Source organism: Nerophis lumbriciformis, linkage group LG03 (assembly GCF_033978685.3).
Source record: "Nerophis lumbriciformis linkage group LG03, RoL_Nlum_v2.1, whole genome shotgun sequence".
NCBI lineage: Eukaryota > Metazoa > Chordata > Actinopteri > Syngnathiformes > Syngnathidae > Nerophis > Nerophis lumbriciformis.
The window spans coordinates 9,600,473-9,626,896 of record NC_084550.2 but is presented as its reverse complement, the minus strand read 5'-3'; the positions used below and the strand labels follow the sequence as shown (position 1 = coordinate 9,626,896).

General features: G+C 37.3%; 1 protein-coding gene and 1 long non-coding RNA gene across 7 annotated transcripts in view; both read right to left on the bottom strand.

Annotated features, from left to right (window-relative positions):
- LOC133578811 (uncharacterized) overlaps positions 1 to 26,424 on the bottom strand; it is a 180,012-nt gene that overhangs the window by 100,675 nt on the left and 52,913 nt on the right. For all 5 annotated transcript variants that reach the window (XR_009811881.1, XM_061933304.1, XM_061933319.1 and 2 more), the window contains exons 5-6: positions 15,543 to 15,677; positions 13,703 to 13,791 (exon numbers count right to left, since the gene is read on the bottom strand). Coding sequence is in view for 4 of the 5 variants with exons in the window: in XM_061933304.1 (XP_061789288.1) it covers positions 13,703 to 13,791; positions 15,543 to 15,677 (224 nt within the window). In the remaining variant the exon portion in view is untranslated. The remainder of the gene's footprint in view (positions 1 to 13,702; positions 13,792 to 15,542; positions 15,678 to 26,424) is intronic.
- On the bottom strand, positions 19,114 to 25,035 carry LOC133578788 (uncharacterized). 2 transcript variants are annotated; one of them, XR_009811880.2, is made up of 5 exons: positions 24,964 to 25,035; positions 24,298 to 24,445; positions 19,636 to 19,654; positions 19,460 to 19,539; positions 19,114 to 19,296 (listed from the first exon to the last, which is right to left on the bottom strand). It is a non-coding gene; the product is annotated as an uncharacterized lncRNA (long non-coding RNA). The 2 variants fall into 2 exon arrangements; XR_009811879.1 differs by lacking the exon at positions 24,964 to 25,035 and having other exon boundaries at positions 24,298 to 24,656.

The following is a 26,424-nucleotide window of genomic DNA, read 5'->3' as shown; positions in this document are numbered from 1 at the left end:
TACAAGTCGCAGTTTTTTTCATAGTTTGGCCGGGGGTGCGACTTATACTCAGGAGCGACTTATGTGTGAAATTATTAACACATTACTGTAAAATATCAAATAATATTATTTATCTCATTCATGTAAGAGACTAGACGTATAAGATTTCATGGGATTTAGCGATTAGGAGTGACAGATTGTTTGGTAAACGTATAGCATGTTCTATATGTTATAGTTATTTGAATGACTCTTACCATAATATGTTACGTTAACATACCAGTTGGTTATTTATGCCTCATATAACGTACACTTATTCAGCCTGTTGTTCACTATTCTTTATTTATTTTAAATTGCCTTTCAAATGTCTATTCTTGGTGTTGGCTTTTATCAAATACATTTCCCCAAAAAATGCGACTTATACTCCAGTGCGACTTTTATGTTTTTTTCCTTCTTTATTATGCATTTTCGGCTGGTGCGACTTATACTCCAGAGCGACTTATACTCCGAAAAATACGGTAAATAGCATCCTGTAATTTCATTTTGATATCATTTTTTTATCTTGATAGATTGAAAATGTACACCAATTAGTTGACTAACATTACCACATGATTTATTCAGAAAATATAAATAACGAATCAGCACCTCCAAGTCCGAGTCCATGGTTCTCTCCCGGAAAAGGGTGGAGTGCCATCTCCGGGTTGGGGAGGAGATCTTGCCCCAAGTGGAGGAGTTCAAGTACCTAGGAGTCTTGTTCACGAGTGAGGGAAGAGTGGATGGTGAGATCGACAGGCGGATCGGTGCGGCGTCTTCAGTAATGCGGACGCTGTATCGATCCGTTGTGGTGAAGAAGGAGCTGAGCCGGAAGGCAAAGCTCTCAATTTACCGGTCGATCTACGTTCCCATCCTCACCTATGGTCATGAGCTTTGGGTTATGACCGAAAGGACAAGATCACGGGTACAAGCGGCCGAAATGAGTTTCCTCCGCCGGGTGGCGGGGCTCTCCCTTAGAGATAGGGTGAGAAGCTCTGGCATCCGGGAGGAGCTCAAAGTAAAGCCGCTGCTCCTCCACATCGAGAGGAGCCAGATGAGGTGGTTCGGGCATCTGGTCAGGATGCCACCCGAACGCCTCCCTAGGGAGGTGTTTAGGGCACGTCCGACCGGTAGGAGGCCACGGGGAAGACCCAGGACACGTTGGGAAGACTATGTCTCCCGGCTGGCCTGGGAACGCCTCGAGATCCCCCGGGAAGAGCTGGACCAAGTGGCTGGGGAGAGGGAAGTCTGGGCTTCCCTGCTTAGGCTGCTGCCCCCGCGACCCGACCTCGGATAAGCGGAAGTAGATGGATGGATGGATGGATAAATAACGACAAATAAAGATAGAAAAAAAACTGCGACTTATAGTCCAAAAAATACAGTATATATGTTTTTTTCCTTCTTTATTATGCATTTTCGGCCGGTGCGACTTATAGTCCGAAAAATACGGTAGTTGACAAACATTACCGCATGATTTATTCAGAAAATATAAATAACAACAAATAAAGATAGAATACTATTAACCGCAACATTTAAGTGTAAAAAAAACCACAACAACATTTTGATTTGTACATTTTCAGAATGTGCTTGTTCTATTTTTAAACAAAGAAAACAAACTGAAGTCGTCTTTATTTTTAAGTTATCGTTCCGTGATTTTACCAGTCGGGCCCACTTGGGAGTAGATTTTTCTCCATCTAAAATGGGTTTGACACCCCTAGGGTAAAGGAATGAGAGCCCAAAACACAATGCAACACAAGGAGATAAGATTTCACCCCCTTAAGCAAATTAAAATAGTACATTAGTCATAAGTGTTAGAATAATTGTAAGTTATCACAAAAACTTTGTGATAAAATAAGTTCCAGGCAAAAGGACAGGGGCTGTCTTTGAGGCCTACCAAGAGGAAGAAGGCTCGTAAAACTCCACTGTGACTTCAAAGCGGACAGATGGCAGGATCTGCCCAAGTTTCCAGAGGAACTCTTTTTGAAGTATTTTACGAACTCTCTTTGAACTGTTCGGTAACCGAAGGCAGCGCTGTTTACGACCCACTTCCCTCTGGAAGCAGCTGTTGTCAGGTGGGGGGAGAAAGTCAAATAAAGAAGCAGGAGTGCAATCTTGTGACAGAGCGTGCTCGAGATACTGTACAAGGGTACAGTGTCCTGGCGTGTCTCCTCATGAGTCCAAATTGAATTCTGTCTCTGTTCAATTCTTTGCCTCTTGTCTTGTTTAATAGATGTCCTCAGTGTTTGAACCTGACAATAAGTACTTCTGATTCTGAAAATATTGTGTGCTAGGTTTGTGTGTTGCAAGCCCTAATCCGCTCTACAGGTAGTGAGTCTTCAGCCCACTGTGCCGTCGCGTCGCACAACCAGCCTCAGGTGCACACAACTCGGGCCTCATAACTCACTTCCAGCGCTGGTAAGCTGCCGTGCAAACACATTTCCTGCTGTCGCCGACATCCCCGGCGAAGAATTAATCAAGCGTTTATCCATTTAGGCTCTTTGCGTACCCTCTTGCTTACCCGACGCGAGGCAAGAGAGAGCGAGAGAGAGAGAGAGAGGGCGAGGGCTTCTCGGGCGACGCCTCCGCCGCCCTGATGAATCCATCAAGGCGGCTTTTTGATTTATACATGTGTCTGGCATCACAGCGGTGCAGCTACAGCAAATGGGGTGGCAAAGACACCACCCTGCTTAAACACACACACACACACACACACACACACACACACACACACACACACACACACACACACACACACACTTTATAAGCATCATCAACACTTGCTTTTAAAGTTGAAGAGGCCAGGGAGGGGTTTATAAAAGTTTGCCTAAAAGAAGCACATGATGCTCCCTATACCCAAGACTGGGATTTAGGGGGTAAACTGAGCTGGCTCGATGAACATTTTGTTTTGTTTATTCGCTCGCCCTCCTAAAGCCCAACGGCGAGACGAGGCGAGAATAAGAATGGGGCGAGAAAACAAGCACAAACATTAAGACCAAAACCTCTCGTGTCTCGCTAAAAAAAAAAAAAAAAGTTCATTTATTCCCAATAGGGATGTTCCGATCCGGGCGAGTCTGATCCTCCATGGGTGAGATCGGCTGATACCAACACCGATCACATGTATTAACTGTGAATTATTCCATTCGTTGATGGTGAGTGCTATTTAAGACAAAGGTGTCAAACTCAAGGCTTGGTGGGAAGATCTGGACCACCACATCATTTTGAATGGCCCGTGAAAGCCTGGAAATAATATCAATAAAGTAGTTTATCTTTCTTCCTTTTTTTTAAATTTTGACAGAAAAAAAGACTTGATCTATCTACAAACCCCGTTTCCATATGAGTTGGGAAATTGTGTTAGATGTAAATATAAACAGAATACAATGATTTGCAAATCATTTTCAACCCATATTCAGTTGAAAATGCTACAAAGACAACATATTTGATGTTCAAACTGATTAACATTTTTTTTTGTTGCAAATAATCATTAACTTTAGAATTTGATGCCAGCAACACGTGACAAAGAAGTTGGGAAAGGTGGCAATAAATACTGATAAAGTTGAGGAATGCTCATCAAACACTTATTTGGAACATCCCACAGGTGTGCAGGCAAATTGGGAACAGGTGGGTGCCATGATTGGGTATAAAAGTAGATTCCATGAAATGCTCAGTCATTCACAAACAAGGATGGGGCGAGGGTCACCACTTTGTCAACAAATGCGTGAGCAAATTGTTGAACAGTTTAAGAAAAACCTTCCTCAACCAGCTATTGCAAGGAACTTAAGGATTTCACCATCTACGGTCCGTAATATCATCAAAGGGTTCAGAGAATCTGGAGAAATCACTGCACGTAAGCAGCTAAGCCCGTGACCTTCGATCCCTCAGGATGTACTGCATCAACAAGCGACATCAGGGTGTAAAGGATATCACCACATGGGCTCAGGAACACTTCAGAAACCCACTGTTGCTACATCTGTAATTGCAAGTTAAAACTCTTCTATGCAAGGCGAAAACCGTTTATCAACAACACCCAGAAACGCCGTCGGCTTCGCTGGTCCTGAGCTCATCTAAGATGGACTGATACAACGTGGAAAAGTGTTCTGTGGTCTGACGAGTCCACATTTCAAATTGTTTTTGGAAACTGTGGACGTCGTGTCCTCCGGACCAAAGAGGAAAAGAACCATCCGGATTGTTATGGGCGCAAAGTGGAAAAGCCAGCATCTGTGATGGTATGGGGGTGTATTAGTGCCCAAGACATGGGTAGCTTACACATCTGTGAAGGCGCCATTAATGCTGAAAGGTACATACAGGTTTTGGAGCAACATATGTTGCCATCCAAGCAACGTTACCATGGACGCCCCTTCATAGTAAAAGAGTGCGGGTACTAGACTGGCCTGCCTGTAGTCCAGACCTGTCTCCCGTTGAAAATGTGTGGCGCATTATGAAGCCTAAAATACCACAACGGAGACCCCCGGACTATTGAACAACTTAAGCTGTACATCAAGCAAGAATGGGAAAGAATTCCACATGAGAAGCTTAAAAAAATGTGTCTCCTCAGTTCCCAAACGTTTACTGAGTGTTGTTAAAAGGAAAGGCCATGTAACACAGTGGTGAACATGCCCTTTCCCAACTTCTTTGGCACGTGTTGCAGCCATGAAATTCTAAGTTAATTATTATTTGCCAAAAATAAATAAAGTTTATGAGTTTGAACATCAAATATCTTGTCTTTGTAGTGCATTCAACTGAATATGGGTTGAAAATGATTTGCAAATCATTGTATTCCGTTTATATTTACATCTAGCACAATTTCCCAACTCATATGGAAACGGGGTTTGTAATAATGCAACAGATATTATATTATTATTAGGGATGTCCGATAATATCGGACTGCAGACATTCGCGGGAGAAGCAGCAAATAGGGTGAACGCGAGTCCCTACACAGCTCTGTGCATGCAGTACACCAGGCAGTGTGAAACTGGTCAAAATGGCTCTTTGAGTGGTAAAGGTTGCCGACCCCTGGCCTATACCTGTTATACACTTACATATGTGTTGCCTTCATTATAAGACTTGTATGAGAATTTTTATTTTTTGCGGCTCCAGACAGACTAGTTTTTTGTATTTTTGGTCCAATACGGCTTCTTTCAACGTTTTGGGTTGCCGACCCCTGCGTTAGATTGGGCGGGTGTACCTAATGCTGTGTGCACCTTAACACAACATAAACACAACAGAACAAATACCCAGAATCCCATGCAGCCCTGACTCTTCCGGGCTACATTACACACCCCTGCTACCACCAAACCCCACCCCCACCCTGCTCCCTCACACATCAACCCCCCCCCTCTGTGCGTCGGTTGAGGTGGGCGGGGTTTGGTAGCGGGGGTGTATAATGTAGCCCGGAAGAGTTAGTGCTGCATGGGATTCTGGGTATTTGTCCTGTTGTGTTTATGTTGTGTTACGGTGCAGATGTTCTCCCGTAGTACAGTACAGTGCAGACATTCGCGGGAGAAGCAGCAAATAGGGTGAACGCGAGTCCCTACACAGCTCTGTGCATGCAGTACACCAGGCAGTGAGTGACTAATTTGTGAAACTGGTCAAAATGGCTCTTTGAGTGGTAAAGGTTGCCGACCCCTGGCCTATACCTGTTATACACTTACATATGTGTTGCCTTCATTATAAGACTTATATAAGAATTTTTATTTTTTGCGGCTCCAGACAGATTAGTTTTTTGTATTTTTGATCCAATACGGCTTCTTTCAACGTTTTGGGTTGCCGACCCCTGCGTTAGATCGTGCGGGTGTACCCAATGCTGTGTCCAGCTTGAAGAGTGTTTTTTCACTTTTTGCGCAGTTCCCTACTAAGCACTTAAGTTCCAGTTGCACTCCAGAACCGCCAAAGAGGCACAGACGCCTCCGAAGTATCACGCCGGCTGTTGTGTTGCCGCAGATTCATTGATCCCGAGTGCTTTGCGTCGCAATACATACATCACGCTGCGTGAAACTCAAATCTTGGCGAAGGCGTCGCCGTGGCGTCGGCGAGAGTTTGTGTGCGACGCGCGGCCTTTCGTGGCATGCAAATGAGCGCGAGCAGATGAAGCATTGGCGTGATGACGACTTGTCATGCTGGGGAATTGATGAACTGTGGGAGGGACAGCGCCCGCAGCCACAAACATGACTTTGTGAGTAATGTGTTGTTGTTCTTCCCCCTCCTTGTGTGTTAATATGGACATTTAAGCCTTAATACGCTTTACAAGACTTCTTTTAGGTGCTTTGCGTCCAACTCGGACTATGCCAGTTAACACTTTGGGTGTCTGCTATTTTATCTACTTTAATTTGTCTCTAATGTGTTGTTTGTTCGCGGTCCTGCGGCCCTTCTGTTTGTTTACGCGGGGCCAGTTTTGCCCCGATGCTACTTGCACAAATAATTACGCTCGCTAATGAAGGGGCCCGCAGCCACAGCACTTGCTAAATGCCTTTCTGATGGGAGGCACCGGGAGACATCATGTGCACCCTGGGCCTCCCGGGGACTAAGATTGAAGAGCCCGTTTCGTCCATCGGTACCGTCCTCTCTGCTCTTTTGCCGGTTTCCACTCAAATAGGCATCAAAAGCAGATGTAAACAAAGAAAACAATCAATCAGTGTCTTACAAAAGTGAGTACACGCCTCCCTTCAGCACTTCTCCATGGACAATACATAAAGTACTGTACTTTAGAGTAGTCAGTGTACAGCTTGTATAGATGTACAATCCACTGAAATTTAGTCAACACAGCCGTTATTGTCGGGGAAGGGACAATATCTTCAAATAAATTTTCTCCTCAATGAACCGCAGCTCCCCACTGGCCGACAGCACTCATTCAGCCCCATACCTTGATGCTATACCCACAACCACGCAAGAAATAATGATCTTGTCTGTCTTTCTAGACCAGGGGTCGGCAACCCGCGGCTCCGGAGCCGCATGCGGCTCTTTGATCACTCTGAAGCGGCTCAGCAGCTTACTTGTTGAACCCCCCAATTTCCCCGTGAGACTTCCGAATTTCGGTGCCTCTCGCATGGGATTCTGGGTATTTGTTCTGTTGTGTTTATGTTGTGTTAAGGTGCAGATGTTCTCCCGAAATGTGTTTGTCATTCTTGTTTGGTTTTGGTTTAATATTCACCGATTTTCACCCTTACAGCTATAATAAGGGCGTGCCATGATGGAACAACATTTGGCACCTTCTACAATCTGTATTAACAGTGTGCCAGCCCAAGACTTGTTATACAATTTACATCTTCTGCTTGTACACGTACGTGACAGCAAGGCATACTTGGTCAACAGCCACACAGGTTACACTGACGGTGACCATATAAAACAACTTTAACACTCTTACTAATAATGCGCCACACTTTGAACCAAATCCAAACAAGAATGACAAACACATTTCGGGAGAACATCTGCACCTTAACACAACATAAACACAACAGAACAAACACCCAGAATCCCATGCAGCCCTGACTCTTCCGGGCTACATTATACACCCCTGCTACCACCAAACCCCGCCCCCACCCAACCCTGCTCCCTCACACATCAACCCCCCCCACCCCCCTCTCTGAGGTGGGCGGGGTTTGGTAGCGGGGGTGTATAATGTATCCCGGAAGAGTCAGGGCTGCATGGGATTCTGGGTATTTGTCCTGCAAGATGAAGGTGTTCCTGTGTTCTTTCATGTATGGTAATCAACAAAAGGATGTTGTTCTGACCCAAGGACTTCAGAGCGGAGAGATGACAGGATCTGCCCAATTTCCAGACGAACTCTTTTTGAACTATTTTATGGAACTCTTTCTGAACTATTTTACGAATTATTTTTGAACTGACCTTTCCTGTGATTTGTTTACGACCTTTTCTGTGAAATTTTTGCGACCTTTGTCCTTTGGAAACAAAGGTGGCCATGTGGTCGGAGAGGGTCCAAAATAAAAAAAGGAGGCATGCAATCTTTTGGCAGAGCGTGCTGGAGACTGCACAAAGAGTACACAGTGTGTCCAGGCGTGTCTCCTCAAATTGAGTCCAAATTGAATTCTGTCTCTGTTTAATTATTTGCCTCTTGTCTTGTTTATTAGATGTCATCAATGTTTGAACCTGACAGGGTATATTGTGAACAAATTAAGAACAGGAAGTGAACAAAAGTTTTGGCAACTGTTATGTAAAAGGGGTAGGATTAAATAAGCTCTACTTCTTCCTACTCCTTTTTGAACATGTTGAAAAGAGAAACTGGAAATTGTGGTGTATCATGTTGTACACTGCAAAAACTGAAATCTAAGTAAGATTAAATATCTCAAATAAGGGTGATATTTGCTTATTTTCTGTCTAATAAGATCATTCTTCTCACTAAGCAGATTTTATGTTAGAGTGTTTTACTTGTTTTAAGGGTTTTGGTCCTAAAGGATCTCAGTAAGATATTATGACCTATATTGAGTAAAACATGTTTGAAACTAGAATATCAACTGTTGCAAAGCTGTGTCATCAACACTCACAAGTATAAAACTACTTTTTTAAAGTAATTATTTCTTACTTCAAGCATGGAAAAAAAATCATGATGCCAAGCGCATATCATTATGTCAAGATAATGGCACTAGCATTTACTTAATTTAATAATATTTTTCAACATATTGAGCAAAAAGGTCTCTTTTTTTTCTACCAAGAAAAGTGCACTTGTTATTAGTGAGAATATACTTATTTTAAGGTATTTTTGGGTTCATTGAGGTTAGCTAAATAGGGACCGCAATGTCCCTTTAGGACAGAGGACCCTATTGTATTTTGTGTGTTTTATTATTATTATTATTATTCCGCCGCCTCTTTGAGCTGTAATTTGACCCCCTTAACATGCTTCAAAACTCACCATATTTGACACACATCAGGACTGGCAAAAATTGCCATCTAATAAAAAAACCAAACCCCAAAACTCAAAATTGCGCTCTAGCGCCCCCTAGGAAAAAACACAGACAAAACTGCTTGTAACTTCCGGTAGGAATGTCGTAGAGACATGAAACAAAAACCTTTATGTTTATGACTTAGACCTAGATTTCATACATTGACATCCTTCAGCAAAAATCAACAGGAAGTTGGCAATTCCCCCTTCAAAACAAAAGTTTAGTAAAATCAGTCACTTTTGCCTCTTTGAGATGTAATTTGACCCCCTTAACATGCTTCAAAACTCACCAAACTGGACACACACATCAGGACTGGCAAAAATTGCGATCTAATAAAAAAAAAACAACCCAAAACTCAAAATTGCGCTCTAGCGCCCCCTAGGAAGAAAACACAGACAACTGCTCCTAGGAGGAAAACTCAGACAAAACTGCCTGTAACTCCCAGTAGGAATGTCTTAGAGACAAAAAAAACTCTATGTAGGTCTCACTTAGACCTATATATTGACAACCCCCAGCAAAAATCAACAGGAAGTTTGCAATTCCCCCTTCAAAACAAAAGTTTTGTAAAAACCGGTCACCTTTTTTCAAACATTATGTCCTCTGAGCGCGTTTGTCGTGTCGGCTTCAAACTAGCACAGGAGAGAGATTGAACCCTTCTGATTAAACGTTGACGAAAGGGTTTTAATTGCTGCTCCGGTTTGGATTTTATGTGCCGTCAAAATCGGTCCCGTCCATCGCTGCTTGCAGCTTTAATTTAACTTGTTTTGGAAAGTCTTGACAAGCCAAATTTTCTTGTTCTATTGGCAGATAATTTTGCTTAGTTCAAATAAAATACCCCTAATTTTTGTATTTTTTTTCCTTGTTTTTGAACACTGACTTTTTTGCAGTGCATGCACGCATGTTCCAAATAAACTCAAACTCAACTCACTTCTATGCTGCAAACACACAAACCATTACAGGCTAATTGAATCTAATTTATTTAGTTTTCCAGAAAGATCCATTAAAGACACAACTTCCCTAAGCCGCCACAAATGACTCCCTGGTACGGACGAGTGTGTGCGTGTGTGTGTGAGTTCTCTTTTCAAACACAATTAAAACATTAGGTCTAAATACACACACTGAAAATGATACACACGTGAGGGAGGGGGTGGGGCGGGGGGATCATTTAGGAAGCGCCATCTCATGTCATTAGTGGCCCACCATGACGCTGCTGAGGAGTTGGAGGGTCCGCTGGCGACACACTGGCCCCTGGCCATTTATTCTATATAAAGTCTCTAATGGGGCCCCTCGCACACAGCATGCAGGCGCTACGCTGCTAAAATATGCACGGGAAGTCCAGCACACACACACACACACACACACACACACACACACACACACACACATAAGCCTTTCAAATGAATGGTTATTTATTCACTAAACGAGGATGTGGGTGTTTAATGTTCCTTGGACGTTGGGTAGTTTTCTGGGGGAGGAAGAGTCGTACCCCCCGGCTGCAGACATCATTTATTTTACACATAGCCTAATACCGCACGCCATGCAGCCGCGCTGAAGGATGGGCTTTGCGAGGGAGAAGGAGATATTAATGAAACATGCTCTTTTGTTGTGTGGTGCTGTGTTAAGGAGGGAGAAGGGGAGGGCGAGGACATTAGGAGTGGTAGCAAGGAGAGAGGAAAGGGGAAAAAATCGTGGTTATCGACGGGGAGGCGGCACCTGGTCATATGGAAGACTCTCACGCCTTCATCTGCATCTCATACAAATGTAGAGCATCACGGGGCGGCCTCTACTTTCCCTAAAAAGTTTGACGAAAGCCTTCGCCATTTTGTGTCGTGCTGAATATTTTGTCAAAGGACCACTGATGACTTATTGTTTTAAGTTTTATTGCAAAGGCATTCTTGTATTGACTTTTTTTTTTCACTAAATGTGTATAGCGAACCAGTATTTACTGCTATAATTCATTATACTACATTCATGTCTGCATTTTAATGTACTAATAGCTCATGTATTACTAGTTTATTTATTGTAATAAAGGGGAATTTGTGGTGATGTCTATTTCTAATGGGTTTTTTTTATGTTTACCCAATCCGTTTTTCTGATAAATGCAATGATTAATTATACCATAAATTGTTAATAAAGTTAGCAAATCAGTATATTTTTCAACCTAATTTAAATTAAGGTAGAAAACAGATTCTAAAAATGTTTTAAAAATTTATTTTACCCAATTAAAAACATAGTAATGAATACTGATGTAAGGGCGGTTTCTAAAGTTTTAAAAATGTATTGTTAACCAATTTAAAAAATGTAATGAAAAATAAATTAGTTAATAAATTATTACATTTTGTAAATAAGTATATTTTTCTAATTAAATTTTAATCAAAATTAGATTAGAAAAAAAACTAACTGATTTGCAAAATTCAGAGTGAGTGTGGGCTGTTTTGACAAAAGTTTTTAAAATGTAATTTATTTTTAACCAAATACATTTTTTTATGAATAATACATTATTTCATTAATTTTTAATACATTTAGAAATATATATATTTTTTTTTTAATTTAACATACGTTGCCATCATTTCTATATTGTATAGTATTAAAACCTATTTACATTAAAAAGTTAGCGGAAAATGACCAGATATGTTGTCAAATATTACTGATTTTCTGATAAATGCAATGATTAATTATACCATAAATTGTTGATAAAGTTATAAAATCTGTATTTTTTTCAATCTTAATTCAAATTTAAATTAAGGTAGAAAACTGAAATGAGGGCCGATTCCAAAAACGTTTTAAAAATGTACTTTACCCAATTAAAAACATTGTAATGAATAATAATTTCATAAAATGTAGATCAGTATTTCTCTCGAGTGAAGATAATGATGTAAGGGCGGTTTCTAAAGTTTTAAAAATGTATTGTTAACCAATTTTAAAAATGTAATGAAAAATAAATTAGTTAATGAATTACATTTTGCAAATAAGTATATTTTTCTAATTAAATTTTAATCAAAATTAGATTAGAAAAAAAAACCTGATTTGCAAAATTCAGAGTGACTGTGGGCTGTTTGACAAACGTTTTTAAAATGTGATTTATTTTTAACCAAATACATTTTTTTATGAGTAATACATTATTTCATTAATTTAGCAATATGTATATATTTTTTAATTTAACATAAGTTGCCATCATTTCTATATCATATAGTATTAAAACCTATTTACATTAAAACGTTAGCGGAAAATTACCAGATATGTTGTCAAATGTTACTGATTTTCTGATAAATGCAATGATTAATTATACCATAAATTGTTAATAAAGTTATAAAATCAGTATAGTTTCAACCTTAATTTAAATTTAAATTAAGGTAGAAAACAGATACTGATGTGAGGGCTGATTGTAAAAAAATATAAAAATGTATTTTACCCAATTATAAACATTGTAATGAATAATAATTTCATAAAATGTAGATCGGTATTTCTTATATATATTTTTCTAATTAAATTTTAATTAAAATTAGATTAGAAAAAAAACAAACTGATTTGCAAAATTCAGAGTGAGTGTGGGCTGTTTTGACAAAAGTTTTTAAAATGTAATTTATTTTTAACCAAATCAATTTTTTTATGAATAATACATTATTTCATTAATTTTTAATACATTTAGCAACATATATATATTTTTTAATTTAACATAAGTTGCCATCATTTCTATATTGTATAGTATTAAAACTTATTTACATTAAAAAGTTAGCGGAAAATTACCAGATATGTTGTCAAATGTTACTGATTTTCTGATAAATGCAATGATTAATTATACCATAAATTGTTAATAAAGTTATAAAATCAGGTTTTTTTTTCCAATCTTAATTAAAATTTAAATTAAGGTAGAAAACAGATACTGAAATGAGGGCCGATTCCAAAAATGATTTAAAAATGTATTTTACCCAATTAAAAACATTGAAATGAATAATCATTTCATAAAATGTAGGTCAGTATTTCTTTCGAGTGAAGATACTGAGGGGGGTTTCTAAAGTTTTAAAAATGTATTGTTAACCAATTTCAAAAATGTAATGAAAAATAAATTAGTTAATAAATTATTACATTTTGCAAATAAGCATATTTTTGTAATTACATTTTTATCAAAATTAGATTAGAAAAAAAACAAACTGATTTGCAAAATTCACACAATAATTGACTAAAAGAGTGCATATATATATATATATATATTTATATATATATATATATATACTGTATATATATATATATTTCTCACGCACTAATTGACTAAAAGAGTGCGTGTGTATATATATATATATATATATATATATATATATATATATATACTGTATATATATATATATATATATATATTTCTCACGCACTAATTGACTAAAAGAGTGCGCACTTGCCGCACGTTCGCCCGACACTGCGGCGTGAGCGCGATGATATCACGTTATTGATGGGAAAATGCATTTTTAAAAATGTATGTCTTCCAGACTAACATACTGTAAAACTGCTACGGATAAAAAATGTAACTCGCAAGAATGGGGGGAGGGGGAAGCGTTTCTTTAAAGCTACAGTAGGCAATAACTGTGCTGTTTTTGCTGATGTTGTATTTGCATGCGGTCTTCCCTGACAATTGTGGAAATGATTGGTAGTTCATCCAAACGGACAGCATTGTAGGTGTCCTGGCTGGTCCACCAGTATGATGGACCACATTTGTACCGCCCTATGTACACTCAGCGTGCTTGTGTGCCATTGTTTTAAAACACTACATTTCCCATGCTGTAGCTTTAATTTGAACACAAGAAGCTTACCTCCTCGTCGACAGCCACCGAGGTGAGCGCTATGGTCATCTCTCCATCTGAAAACTCCCTGAGCTCCTTGGACAGCAAATGCTCCACGTCTAGGTCACGTTAGCACAAGACAAGAGGACTAACAATAGTTATACAAACACAGCATATTCATATGTAGAAACAAACAAACACAGTTACACAACAGAAAGACAAGAGAAATGTTTTAAAAAGGCACTTTCTGGGGTACAGTATTTACTAGTCATGTGACTAAATGGTAGGGGTATAACGGTGAGTGTATTTGTATTGAACCGTTTCGGTACAGGGGGTTCCGGTTCGATTCGGTGATGTACCGAACGAGTTTCCACACGGACATATTAAGTAGCGTAACGCACGTTGTGTAAACAATGCACACCGAGGCACAACACACGGCATGCTAGCAGCTAACGGGCTACGATACACTGACCATACGTCCTCTTTTCACCGGACATGTCCTCTTTTGCGGAGCTGTCAGGGCGGAGTTTCTTAAATGCCTCAAATGTCCGGCATTTTGAGTTAGGGTTGCGTGTATTTTCAATGTACGTACAGGGTTAAGAAGGGGTTGAAAACAAAACAAATTGCAGCAGCATTGGTGAGGGAGGGGCAGAGACAGAGAGAGAGAGAGAGTTATGATAAACGCGCATGCGTTGCCAGGCTCTGCTTTTTATCCATAGATTTATCAGATTTAATTTTTTATTATCTATAGCAGGGGTGTCAAAAGTGCGGCCCACAGCTAATGTTTTAAAGGCCCACGGCACATTCTAAAAATACTATTAAAATAAACAAAAACATACCAAAAGTGAAATAAAAAAGCTTAAAGGTTAAATGTAATTTAGAAGAAGTTGCAATATTGACTAATAAAACAAAGCTGTTTTTTTTTCTTTCAAACTGTCATTGCTCAAAACATAATATTGAATCAAAATCAATGTTATTATGAATTATTGACCTATCCAAGGTTCCCATTACTTCACATCAAATATTCCACTAAGAAAAATATTTTTGGTGGAACATTATGCAAATTTGGTAAATAAATAACTAGGGATGTCCGATAATGGCTTTTTGCCGATATCCGATATTGTCCAACTCTTTAATTATCGATACCAACAGATATCGATATCAATCGATACCGATATATACAGTCGTGGAATTAACACATTATTATGCCTAATTTGGACAACCAGGTATGGTGAAGATTAGGTCCTTTAAAAAAAATAAAAATATAAAATAAAATAAGATAAATAAATTAAAAACATTTTCTTGAATAAAAAAAAAAAAGTAAAACAATATAAAACAGTTACATAGAAAATAGTAATTAATGAAAATGAGTAAAATTAACTGTTAAAGGTTAGTACTATTAGTGGAGCAGCAGCACGCACAATCATGTGTGCTTACGGACTGTATCCCTTGCAGACTGTATTGATATATATTGATATATAATGTAGGAACCAGAATATTAATAACAGAAAGAAACAACGCTTTTGTGTGAATGAGTGTAAATGGGGGAGGGAGGTTTTTTGGGTTGGTGCACTAATTGTAAGTGTATCTTGTGTTTTTTATGTTGATTTAATAAAAATAAAATAAATACAACTTTTTTTTTTAAATGATACCGATAAAAAAAAAAAAACGATACCGATAATTTCCGATATTACATTTTAAAGCATTTATCAGACATCTCTATAAATAACCCAAAAATTTATATTTTGTTGTTTTCTTACTGTACCAAAAATGAACCGAACTGTGACCTCTAAACCGAGGTACGTGCCGAACCAGATTTTTTTGTGTACCGTTACACCCCTACTGAATGGTTTACAAAACAAAACCGCACCTGGTAGCGCCGCCCTCATGCTCTGACTGGGAGGGACATCGCTCCACGGTTGAAAACGTCCCATCAGCTCCTCCAGTTGTGTGGACTGGCGGCCGTGTTTGAGCCTGAAGGCGTCACTTTGGAGACGCAACGCTTCTGTAAACACACACACACACACACACACACATTCTTGTACAGGCACCAAAGTGAGGACCGGAAAAGTTCCCATTGGAAGTGAGGACCACCCTTTCTGCTATACTTAGAGACAAACTGATCTTACACTTCAACACTAGGTGGCCTCCTAACTCCAGTTTCCACCTCAGATTTTTAAAACACACAAAGGAAAAATACCTTGCGAAAAAGTTTTGTACCACCTTAGTGAGGACCTTTTCATGGGGGCGCTGATGGGCCCATTTCTGGTCAGACCATTTCTGTTTATAGCTTGTAGGCCTTTTTTGCTCCCTTTTGTATTTTACTGTTGACAAATACTGTAATAATATATGTTAATAAAACTACACTCAATGCTTACTGGTGACTGAGCATCACAGCAACACATTTTCTCTTATAAAGTCTTTAATTATTTGAAAAACAAATAACAATTATCATCACAGTTTATATGATGCAAATACATTTGTATTTCACATCAGTTATTTTTTTCCTCATGACTTTTCCCCATAAACTATACTTCCTGAACATTCATGCTCATCACATTTCTAAATAAGCCTTCCGTAATAAGAAGTCAAATTACTTACAGTCGTGTTAATATGTCACTATGCCTTTAATTACCTCACTGTGAACCAATCAAGTTGCTTGAATTAAATGAAATAAAATATCCTTTATAAACTTAACTACGTGCAGGCCCCAAAGAACAAACATTACAGGTAGGGGCCACAGGCAACATTTGATTTTAGTCAGGATTTCCCTGGAAGTTTGTACTATGTTGCACATATTTGTCTACTGATTGAGGATAAATGTGTTTCATCTTTATAGCATCTTGCTAAGTGTAGTGTATTCCTTTAAATACAAATATTTAAAAACAATTGGCTAAAGTGCTGTACCAACATAAGAAACTATTTTAAAATAGTGCAAGCAGTGTCACGTTTACATTGTAACACAGATAGATATATAAAATACTACAATAGTGAAATATACCTTCAAAGAAGTGCAAAAAGATCCATCCATCCATCCATTTTCTACCGCAAAGTACTCAATGAAAGTAACACATCTAAATTGAAAATAAATCATATCTTGCTCATTTCTCAGACTATTTTCATTCAGTTTACATTATTGTATAAATGTACAAAACATGTATTACATAGTAGAAAATTAAACATACACAACATGTATATATAAATACATACAGTACAGTATATATGAATATATACATATAATAAAACATAAATGTATACATATATATATATGACACAATATAGTCATATAGTGGCAGTAGAAGTAATAGCAATACATTTACTACTAGTAGTGCTAATACACCAACAACTCCTGCTGATAATGGCTTTGCTACTGCAGCTGGTAACACTATTACAAATGATAATATTACTTCTACGACATTTCACAGCTACACTAACAACTTATTTTACTTATAGTATTACCCTACTACTGCTCGTACAACTGTACTACAGCTATTATTTCTGGGATTTGACTTTCAAGCTGCTACCTTACATTTAATTTGCTTTTAAGTTTTAAGTAACACATTATTACTCAATTACTGTTTTTACTGTACTCAAGTGCAGATTTAGGCCTTTTCTAGGTGAGCATATCATATCAGGTTTGCGTTATTCTAACTGAAAAAAATCTAATCTAATACTATTATTGATTGATATGTATATTTGAAAAAAAAATGTAATTCATGACGATTTCCCAGAATTTTCAAACACATGTAAGTATTAACAAAATATTTTACACAAATTGATAGCAAAATTATTTTATTATAAAGCAGCATAGATCATCTAATGGAAGATAAGTTGGTCCACAATACTCTAACTATAATGAATAGAAAGATTGATCATCAATGTCATCATCAATATCAATAAGTGCCATTAGTAATAACATCATTATTGTTAAGTGTCATTATCGTCATCATCCATAAGCATCATTATCAATAAGATTCATCGTCTATTACCGTATTTTTCGGAGTGTAAGTCGCTACGGAGTATATGTCGCACCGGCCGAAAATGCATAATAAAGAAGGAAAAAAACATATATACGTCGCACTGGAGTATAAGTCGCATTTTTGGGGGAAATGTATTTGATAAAAGCCAACAGCAAGAATAGACATTTGAAAGGCAATTTAAAATAAATCAAGAATAGTGAACAACAGGCGGAATAAGTGTACGTTATATGACGCATAAATAACCAACTGGTATGTTAACGTAACATTTTATGGTAAGAGTCATTCAAATAACTATAACATATAGAACATGCTATACGTTTACCAAACAATCTGTCACTCCCGATCGCTAAATCCCATGAAATCTTCCTCCCCGGTGTCGCTCCTGGTATGCGCCGCTAGCGTCCTTTCTTTCTGCTGCTCGATCGCAGTTTTCTGCAGCATATTTAACTACGTCCAGCTTGTAATCTGCAGTATATGATTTCCTTTTCGGTGCCATTTTAGTTCAGCACTTCTCAGTTTTTATAAGTTACCGCCAATGTTGATGTGATCCATTTTAATAGCTCTGGCAGTAGCGTATAGCATATAGCAGTTAGCATATCATGGCCCACAATGCACTTCTGCCATGGCCCGCCCCAACCGAATTCTTATTGGTTGGCATGTGAGTGACGATTGCTGACGTGTGTGTGATGATGGCTGCCATTTGCTTCGTCGCTCACGTGAATGAGATAAATAATATTATTTGATATTTTACGGTAATGTGTTAATCATTTCACACATAAGTCGCTCCGGAGTATAAGTCGCACCCACGGCCAAACTATGAAAAAAACGTCGACTTATAGTCTGAAAAATACGGTAGTGTCATTATCAATAAGCGATGCTAGTATCACTAAGTGTCGTAATCACAAATAAATGTCATTATCAATAGGTGTCATTATGTCAAGTGCTATTATCAATATAAATAACCATCATCAAAAAGGGTCATTATCAATTAGTGTCATTGTCAATTAGTGTCTAAATCAATGCATCAATATTATCAATGAGTCTCATTATTTTCAATAAGTGTCATCGTCGTCAAGTAGTCTGTATTAATAAGTGTAATTATCAATGAGTGCCATTGTGAATTAGGGTCTTTATCAATAAGCGGTGTCAGTATCAAGTCTCATTATCAACGCTATTACCAATAAGAATTGCCATCATTATTATTATCAATAAGTGTCATCAATACACGTGGTCATGGTTAATTAGTGTCATCAAAAAGTGCCATTATTATCAATATGAGGTAATCAACTGATCTATAACAGATTCATCAACTGTTAAATGCATCAACAGCAGTTTAGCATGAAGTGAAATAGTCATAGAGTGAGGCAAAGAACCTCCTTGACCACTTTTAAAGTGTTACCTAACACTTTTTAGACAATAGACTGATAAACTCAAACTTGACTTTTTTAGGATGTGATGGAATTGTAGATTTGGTTCTTAACATCTCTCCAGTGGCGAGTATCAGTTCTGCATCAAGAGCCTTGAGACTAAGTTCTTTACCAGGAACTCTATTCAGAGTGATGTGCTGTCGCCGTACTGTCGTCTTTTTTTCACAACACCAAGGCCTACCATGGAACTTCTTTTGGGGGTACTGTCAATCGCTCCCTGAAACAGAAATTAGAAAAGGTAGTTGCTGGTAATCAAGCAGTCCTGCATAACTGGTAAATATTTTTCCACTCTGAATTTATGCATATGGAAATTTTGAAGAAACTCAGGGTCAAGACCTGCTGAAAAACTACTGAAATATTCTGGAGTTTATGGAGGTTACCTGTTTTCTCAGTCTTTTTCAGCAGGCCTGATCTGATGGTCTTGGAGTTGAGGTCTTTTGAGTCAGAATGTCCGGTTCTTCTGAAAGAAAAGAAGCATCATCATTAAGTGTAGCTCATCCTACTAGCAAATACACTAATATACCATATCACCATGCCACTGCAATGAAGTTCATACCATCAGAATCTTGAACAGGCTTCAAGAGAAGACAAAAAGCAAGAGAACATTAAAGTCAGTTTGCAGAAGGAAAATAATATACATAGTCTAGTTTAGCTTGAAGGTGATTTACAGTGTATTTACAACAGGATTGTTACCACACATCAGTGTAAGGATGACAGGGTTTCCCCTAGATATGTGGGGCTGGGGGTGAGGCTAGGGGTGTGGTTATATATATAAAGTTAAAGTAGCAATGATTGTCACACACACACTAGGTGTGGTGAAATTTGTCCTCTGCATTTGACCCATCACCCTCGATCACCCCCTGGAAGGTGAGGGGAGCAGTGGGCAGCAGCGGTGCCGCGCCCGGGAATCATTTTTGGTGATTTAACCCCCAATTCCAACCCTTGATGCTGAGTGCCAAGCAGGGAGGTAATGGCTCCCATTTTTATAGTCTTTGGTATGACTCGGCCGGGGTTTGAACTCACAACCTACCCATCTCAGGGTGGACACTCTAACCACTAGGCCATATTGATTTGCAATGATGCTTATATTTTCTTTAAAACAACAAATGTTTATGTATGTTTAAAGACAAATGTGTTATTAATTACTAATAACATATATATTTCAATATTATCAGAATCAGATTTATTGGCCAAGAATGTTTTTGGTAGACTGTGCTCTCTTTGTTCAATGTCATTTCAATTATTGCTGCATATTGTAAATAAACAAATAGGGAAATCTGAGCCGGGACAGTTTATAAATAAGCTGGTGACCCATTTTCTCGGTCATATTAAGTAGGGCTAGATATTAATTAATGTGTGTGTGTATGATTGTTTGTACATTGATGTTACATCCATGATGTCCTTCACAACAACACAAACAGATAAGATGTGTTGTGTGTGTATGATTGTTTGTAAATTGATGTTACATCCATGATGTCGTTCACAACAACAACAGATGAGATGTGTTGTGTGTGTATGATTGTGTGTACATTGATGTTACATCCATGATGTCGTTCACAACAAAACAGATGAGATGTGTTGTGTGTGTATGATTGTTTGTACATTGATGTTACATCCATGATGTCGTTCACAACAACACAAACAGATGAGATGTGTTGTGTGAGTGTATATGATTGTGTGTACATTGATGTTATATCCATGATGTCGTTCACAACAACACAAACAGATGAGATGTGTTGTGTGTGTATGATTGTTTGTACATTGATGTTACATCCATGATGTCGTTCACAACAACACAACAGATAAGATGTGTTGTGTGTGTATGATTGTGTGTACATTGATGTTACATCCATGATGTCATTCACAACAACCTAACAGATGAGATGTGTTGTGTGTGTATGGATTGTTCTTGCTAGCTTTAGCTTCCTAGTTTAGTCGCTGTTTCAAGGGGCCGTTTCTACATTGTTTAGTTTAGCACGGGCCGGTTGAGTGTGTTGGGGATAAATGAGCGCTACCAGACACATTATTTTCCAAACCAGTATTTCTTCTCATCACAATGACAACATTTCACTAACATGTATGTCAATTTCACTGATTTTCTGCGTTTAATAGCGGATTCTGTTTCATTGGCAAATTATGTGACTTTGTCCACAGTTACATGTGCGTGGAAATCATGCTTTACTTTTTTGTGGAGTTTAGTAATGATTAATTAGGCATACTAACGTGTCAAAAAAAGTAGCAACCATGGTGACATCCCACACTTCTAGTAGACGTGCTCTTTTTTTCCACTCACTCGCTCCTCGTCTCTTTTACCGTCAGCAGTTCCGGAATTTGCATGCACGTTGCGCAGCACATTAATTGTATTCTTTTTTTTAAATTTTGGAACGGCCTGGCTTTGTTGTTAGAGTAGCCATGCCAGCAACTTCAGGGTTCCAGGTTTAATCCTCGCTTCCGCTATCTGAGTCACTGCTGATGTGTCCTTGGGCAAGACAGTTTACCCACCTGCTCCCAGTGCCACCCACATCGGTTTAAGTGTAATTTAAATATGTAGATAATGGGTTTCACTATGGAAAGCAATATACTGAAATAATTCACTTAAATTATTATATTTTCATGATAGTAAGCAGCCATGATCGAAATTGAAATAAAAATTTTATTAATTGTCCAGCTCTACTTTATAGTGACGTCTTTCGAATGAGAATGTCTTATTCAACAAGAAAAGAACTAGAAGCATTAACATCAGCTTATCTTACTGGATAGATACTAGGACTGGGCGATTACATGATTGTGATACATTTCTGGTCAATCACGGTGATCAGCTGTGCACAAACATAAACTCAATCTAACATGAGGGAACAGCCAATCAGAGTCAAACTTTTACTGCCCAACATTCGTTTACAAGTTATGCAGAATAAACAGAATGACTAAACTTGGAGCTTAACATGTAGCTGAGGGCAGCAAAATAAATGTCAGCATGTGGGTCCATGGCCACATTTGTCTACTAGGTGAGAGATGCATGAATTATAATCTACAATTGACTTTTAGTAAGTTTGAGACCAAACTTGTTGACACAGAAGTGTGTCAACAATAGCAGCATAAGCTAGTATTAGCTCACTGCTATTAATGCGCCAAATAGTCTGTCTGCCTTGGCGCTTATAATAACAATATCACTCATATTTGGTTCATTTTCAGGTCACGACATGTAAATGGAGTATTGTTGGTGCTTTTTGGATGTTTTTAGAGAGTATAATGAGAGGACCCTGCATTTGTTAACTAAATTGTTAGATATTTATTTACCATTTAGAATGCATACAAAATAAAAACATATGTTTTCTTGTCTTACATAAGGATTGTGAATGATAAACAGCACATCTCTTTACAATTGTTATGAATTTCCAGTATGACTGATCTAATAAAATAGTCAAAGTGCAGAAGCGTTCCTCCGGTGATGTAGAATCTACGGAAATTACCAAAAGTTTTCGGAGCAGAATATTCAAAATGGCCGACTGAATTTGTGGCATTTTAGACTGTATTTTCACATACTTTGTGGATTGTAAATACAATTGGTTATGGTTTACTGGATACAATGAAACACAATTAAGCATATAAAGTCAACTTGTTTTTACACTGTACTGCTACTTTCTTTCTTTAGTTTATTTGGAACATGACCACACTTACAGTATAATACATCACACAATTTCATATAATTTCACTTTACATCATGTCCGAAAAGGAGTAGGAAGAAGCAAAGCTTATTTAATCCTACCCCTTTCCCACTTCAGAGCGTTTACAAATATATAGAATCATTTACTGACCTTTTTATATAATAAAATAACATCTGTGAATTAGTATACACAACAGTTTTGTAATATGTAATTAATTAATTCAGTCATTATCAACATACTGAGATGAAGAATATCTTATTTTCAATAAGGTTGAAAGTATTTATCATAATTATTCTTCTTTGTACTTTGTAAGCATTATTATTTTGAACAACCTCTTGAACTGGATCATATCAGTACAATGTTTCACTTCTTTACTTAATCCATTCCATCATTTAATTCCACATACTGATATGCTAAAGGTTCTCAGCGTTGTCCGTGCATATAAATGTTTTAAATTATTTTTTCCTCTAAAGTTATATTTCTCCTCTTTAGTTGAGAAGAATTGTTGTACATTCTTTGGTAGCAGGTTATAGTTTGCTTTGTACACAATTTTAGCTGTTTGCAATTTTACCAAATCACCGAACTTTAATATTTTTGACTCAATAAATAAAGGGTTTGTATGTTCTCTAACATTATGTATTATTCTAACTGATCTTTTTTGTAACACGGTTAGCAAATGTAGCGCACATTTGTAGTTATTTCCCCATATTTCTACCAATAACTCAGATATGGTAACACTAGCGAGCAGTAGAGAATATGAAGTGATTTTTGGCCCAGGACGTATTTTGCTTTATTCATTATTGAAATGTTTTTTGCCACCTTATGTTGTATGTTTTGTATATAAGATTTCCAGTTCATTTGATCATCTATTTATACTCCCAAAAATCTTGTTTCTTTTACCCTTTCGATGTCTACTCCGTCTATTTGTATTCGTGTATGATGTTCTTTTCTACTGTTACCAAATAGCATTATTTTAGTTTTACTGAGATTCAAGGATAGTCTGTTTTTGTCAAACCATCTTTTTAATTTGCTCATTTCTTCTGTTATTATTTGTATTATCTTCTGTGTGTTTAAATGTCTTCATTGGTTAGTCAATAAATGGACAGCTTCTAAGACGATATAGTTTGGCCACCAGTGTTGAAATAACTAATGTATCCTTGTGTGTGCTTTCTTTTACTTAAAAGCATGTCAACTCAAAGAGTTTATGACATTATTATGTTAAAGTGCTTTTTCTCATTTAATTCACTTTATTTACTCAGCATGTTAATACAATGTTGAACTAATCTCTAGTTTATTTGTTTTTTTAGAACAGATGTTTTAAAAGTGGCAGGTTGAAAATAAGATTACAAATTGTGATATTGAGATGGGATGATAACAAAAATAATTGTGATCCTTTTACGATATTGCCCAGCCCTACTAGATACTACTACGTACCTGATACACTCATGATAAGGAAAAGGCAACACAACTGTCTCATTTTATGACATTTAGAGACAATAATTAGATAAAAAAAATATGCAAGTTAAACAGTTTCAACCAAATTAGTTTCTTACCATCTGAGTTTTGAGCCTGACTTCCACTGACTTGTGACTCTTGACCAGGTGCCACTGTTGAGGATGAACTATCAGACATTGACGGCATGTAGTCACTTTCTGGATCATTGCTGGATTCAGATAAAGAGCCATCTATAACACCGTCCATCTATAAAGAAATAAATCAAACATTTTACTGACTTTAGTAAACTAACTTGTGAATTCTTTATAAAAAGTCAGATAAAAACTATTGAAAGATTGAAACAAACAATATAATTATCTACCAAAACATCTCATAAGTATTATCCATAAAATAAACACTTTCTCAATGCTAACAAATTAGAAAAGTGTGCAGTAAAAATAGTGAGCAGATTTTTTTTCATGTTCTAGGCCACAACAAAATGAGAAACAAGTCACAGCATATATATATATATATATATATATATATATATATATATATATATATATATATATATATATATATATATATATATATATACCAAGGTAACAGGGCAGTAAATGTGAAAAATAACATGTTAGAGTTTTACTCACTAACTGAAGTTAGTGTGCATGTTGTCCATTGTTAGCTAAATGAGCTATCATTAGCACAGCTTTACTTCCGGTTAGAAATGGTAACAGACAGATATTAAACACTTAACAAGCATAATTTTACAAAATATGTCTTACCTTGATTAGTTGTAAGATTTGTTTGTGGTTTTCTTGTTTTGTTTGCGTTAGTTGTTCTTCACACCGCTTCAGCACTGGTGATGCATTCACGTCCACTCGGATGTCAATGTTGTGACACTTCATGGACTAAGCTACTGATTACAATCCACACTCTTCAGTAAACTAGTAGGATTATGTTTAACAATGGTTCATTAAATAATTAGTCCAACATTTGAAACTCAAACCATACTGCTTTTAAGCATAAATAAGTCTCAATGAAGAAAGCAAAAAATTCCTTCTGCCATGAACGCATCCTTGCATGTGGCTTGATTGAAGCGCGCCCCTCCCCCACACTCAAGAGTTGTTTGAAGTTTACTGACTTGCTGAAAAACACACTAGTTGTGTTCAACATTAATTCATCAATAAATGTACAAAATACATTACATAGTTCTACATCATTACAGTTTATATAAAGGAAATACATTTGTATCTCAAGCTATTTTTTTTAACTTAATCAAGGTTTTTAATTTAACTTCTGTGGTCTTATTACTTTCTACTGTTTTGTTGGATGTGATAGTTGTTTTATTTACAACATGTCAGCCTTTAATCAGGTCTTGTGTCTAAGTTTGAAAGTCTTGAAAATGGTGACTCCTTGCATCACCTTGATTGATCCCCTCCCCCACACTGCATGAGTGAAACTCTCCCCTCCCCCACCATCAACAGTTTGAAGTTTGCTGACCTGCTGAACAACACATTAGTCACATTAATTCATCAATAAATGTACAAAATACACTACATTGTTCTGCATCATTAAACTTTACATGATGCAAATATATTTGTATCTCAGGAGAGCATTTTTTTTTCCTAATCAATTTTGCTGATTCATGTCTTTTCCCCATAAACTATACTTCTTTAACATTCATGCTCATCACATTTCCAAAGAAGACTTCAACAATAAGAGGTCGAAGTTACTTACAGTAGTGTAAATATGTCACTATGCCTTTAATTACCTCACTGGGAACCAATCAAGTTGCTTGAATTAAATTAAATTAAATATCCTTTATAAAGTAACTACCTGCAGGCCCCAAAGAACACACATTACAGGTAGGGGCCACAGGCAACATGTGATTTTAGTCAGGATTTCCCTGGAAGTTTGTACTATGTTGCACATATTTGTCTACTGATTGAGGATAAATGTGTTTCATCTTTATAGCATCTTGCTAAGTGTAGTGTATTCCTTTAAATACAAATATTTAAAAACAATTGGCTAAAGTGCTGTACCAACATAAGAAACTATTTTAAAATAGTGCAAGCAGTGTCACGTTTACATTGTAACACAGATAGATATATAAAATACTACAATAGTGAAATATACCTTCAAAGAAGTGCAAAAAGATCCATCCATCCATCCATTTCCTACCGCTTGTCCCTTTTGGGGTCGCGGGGGGTGCTGGAGACTATCTCAGCTGCATTCGGGCGGAA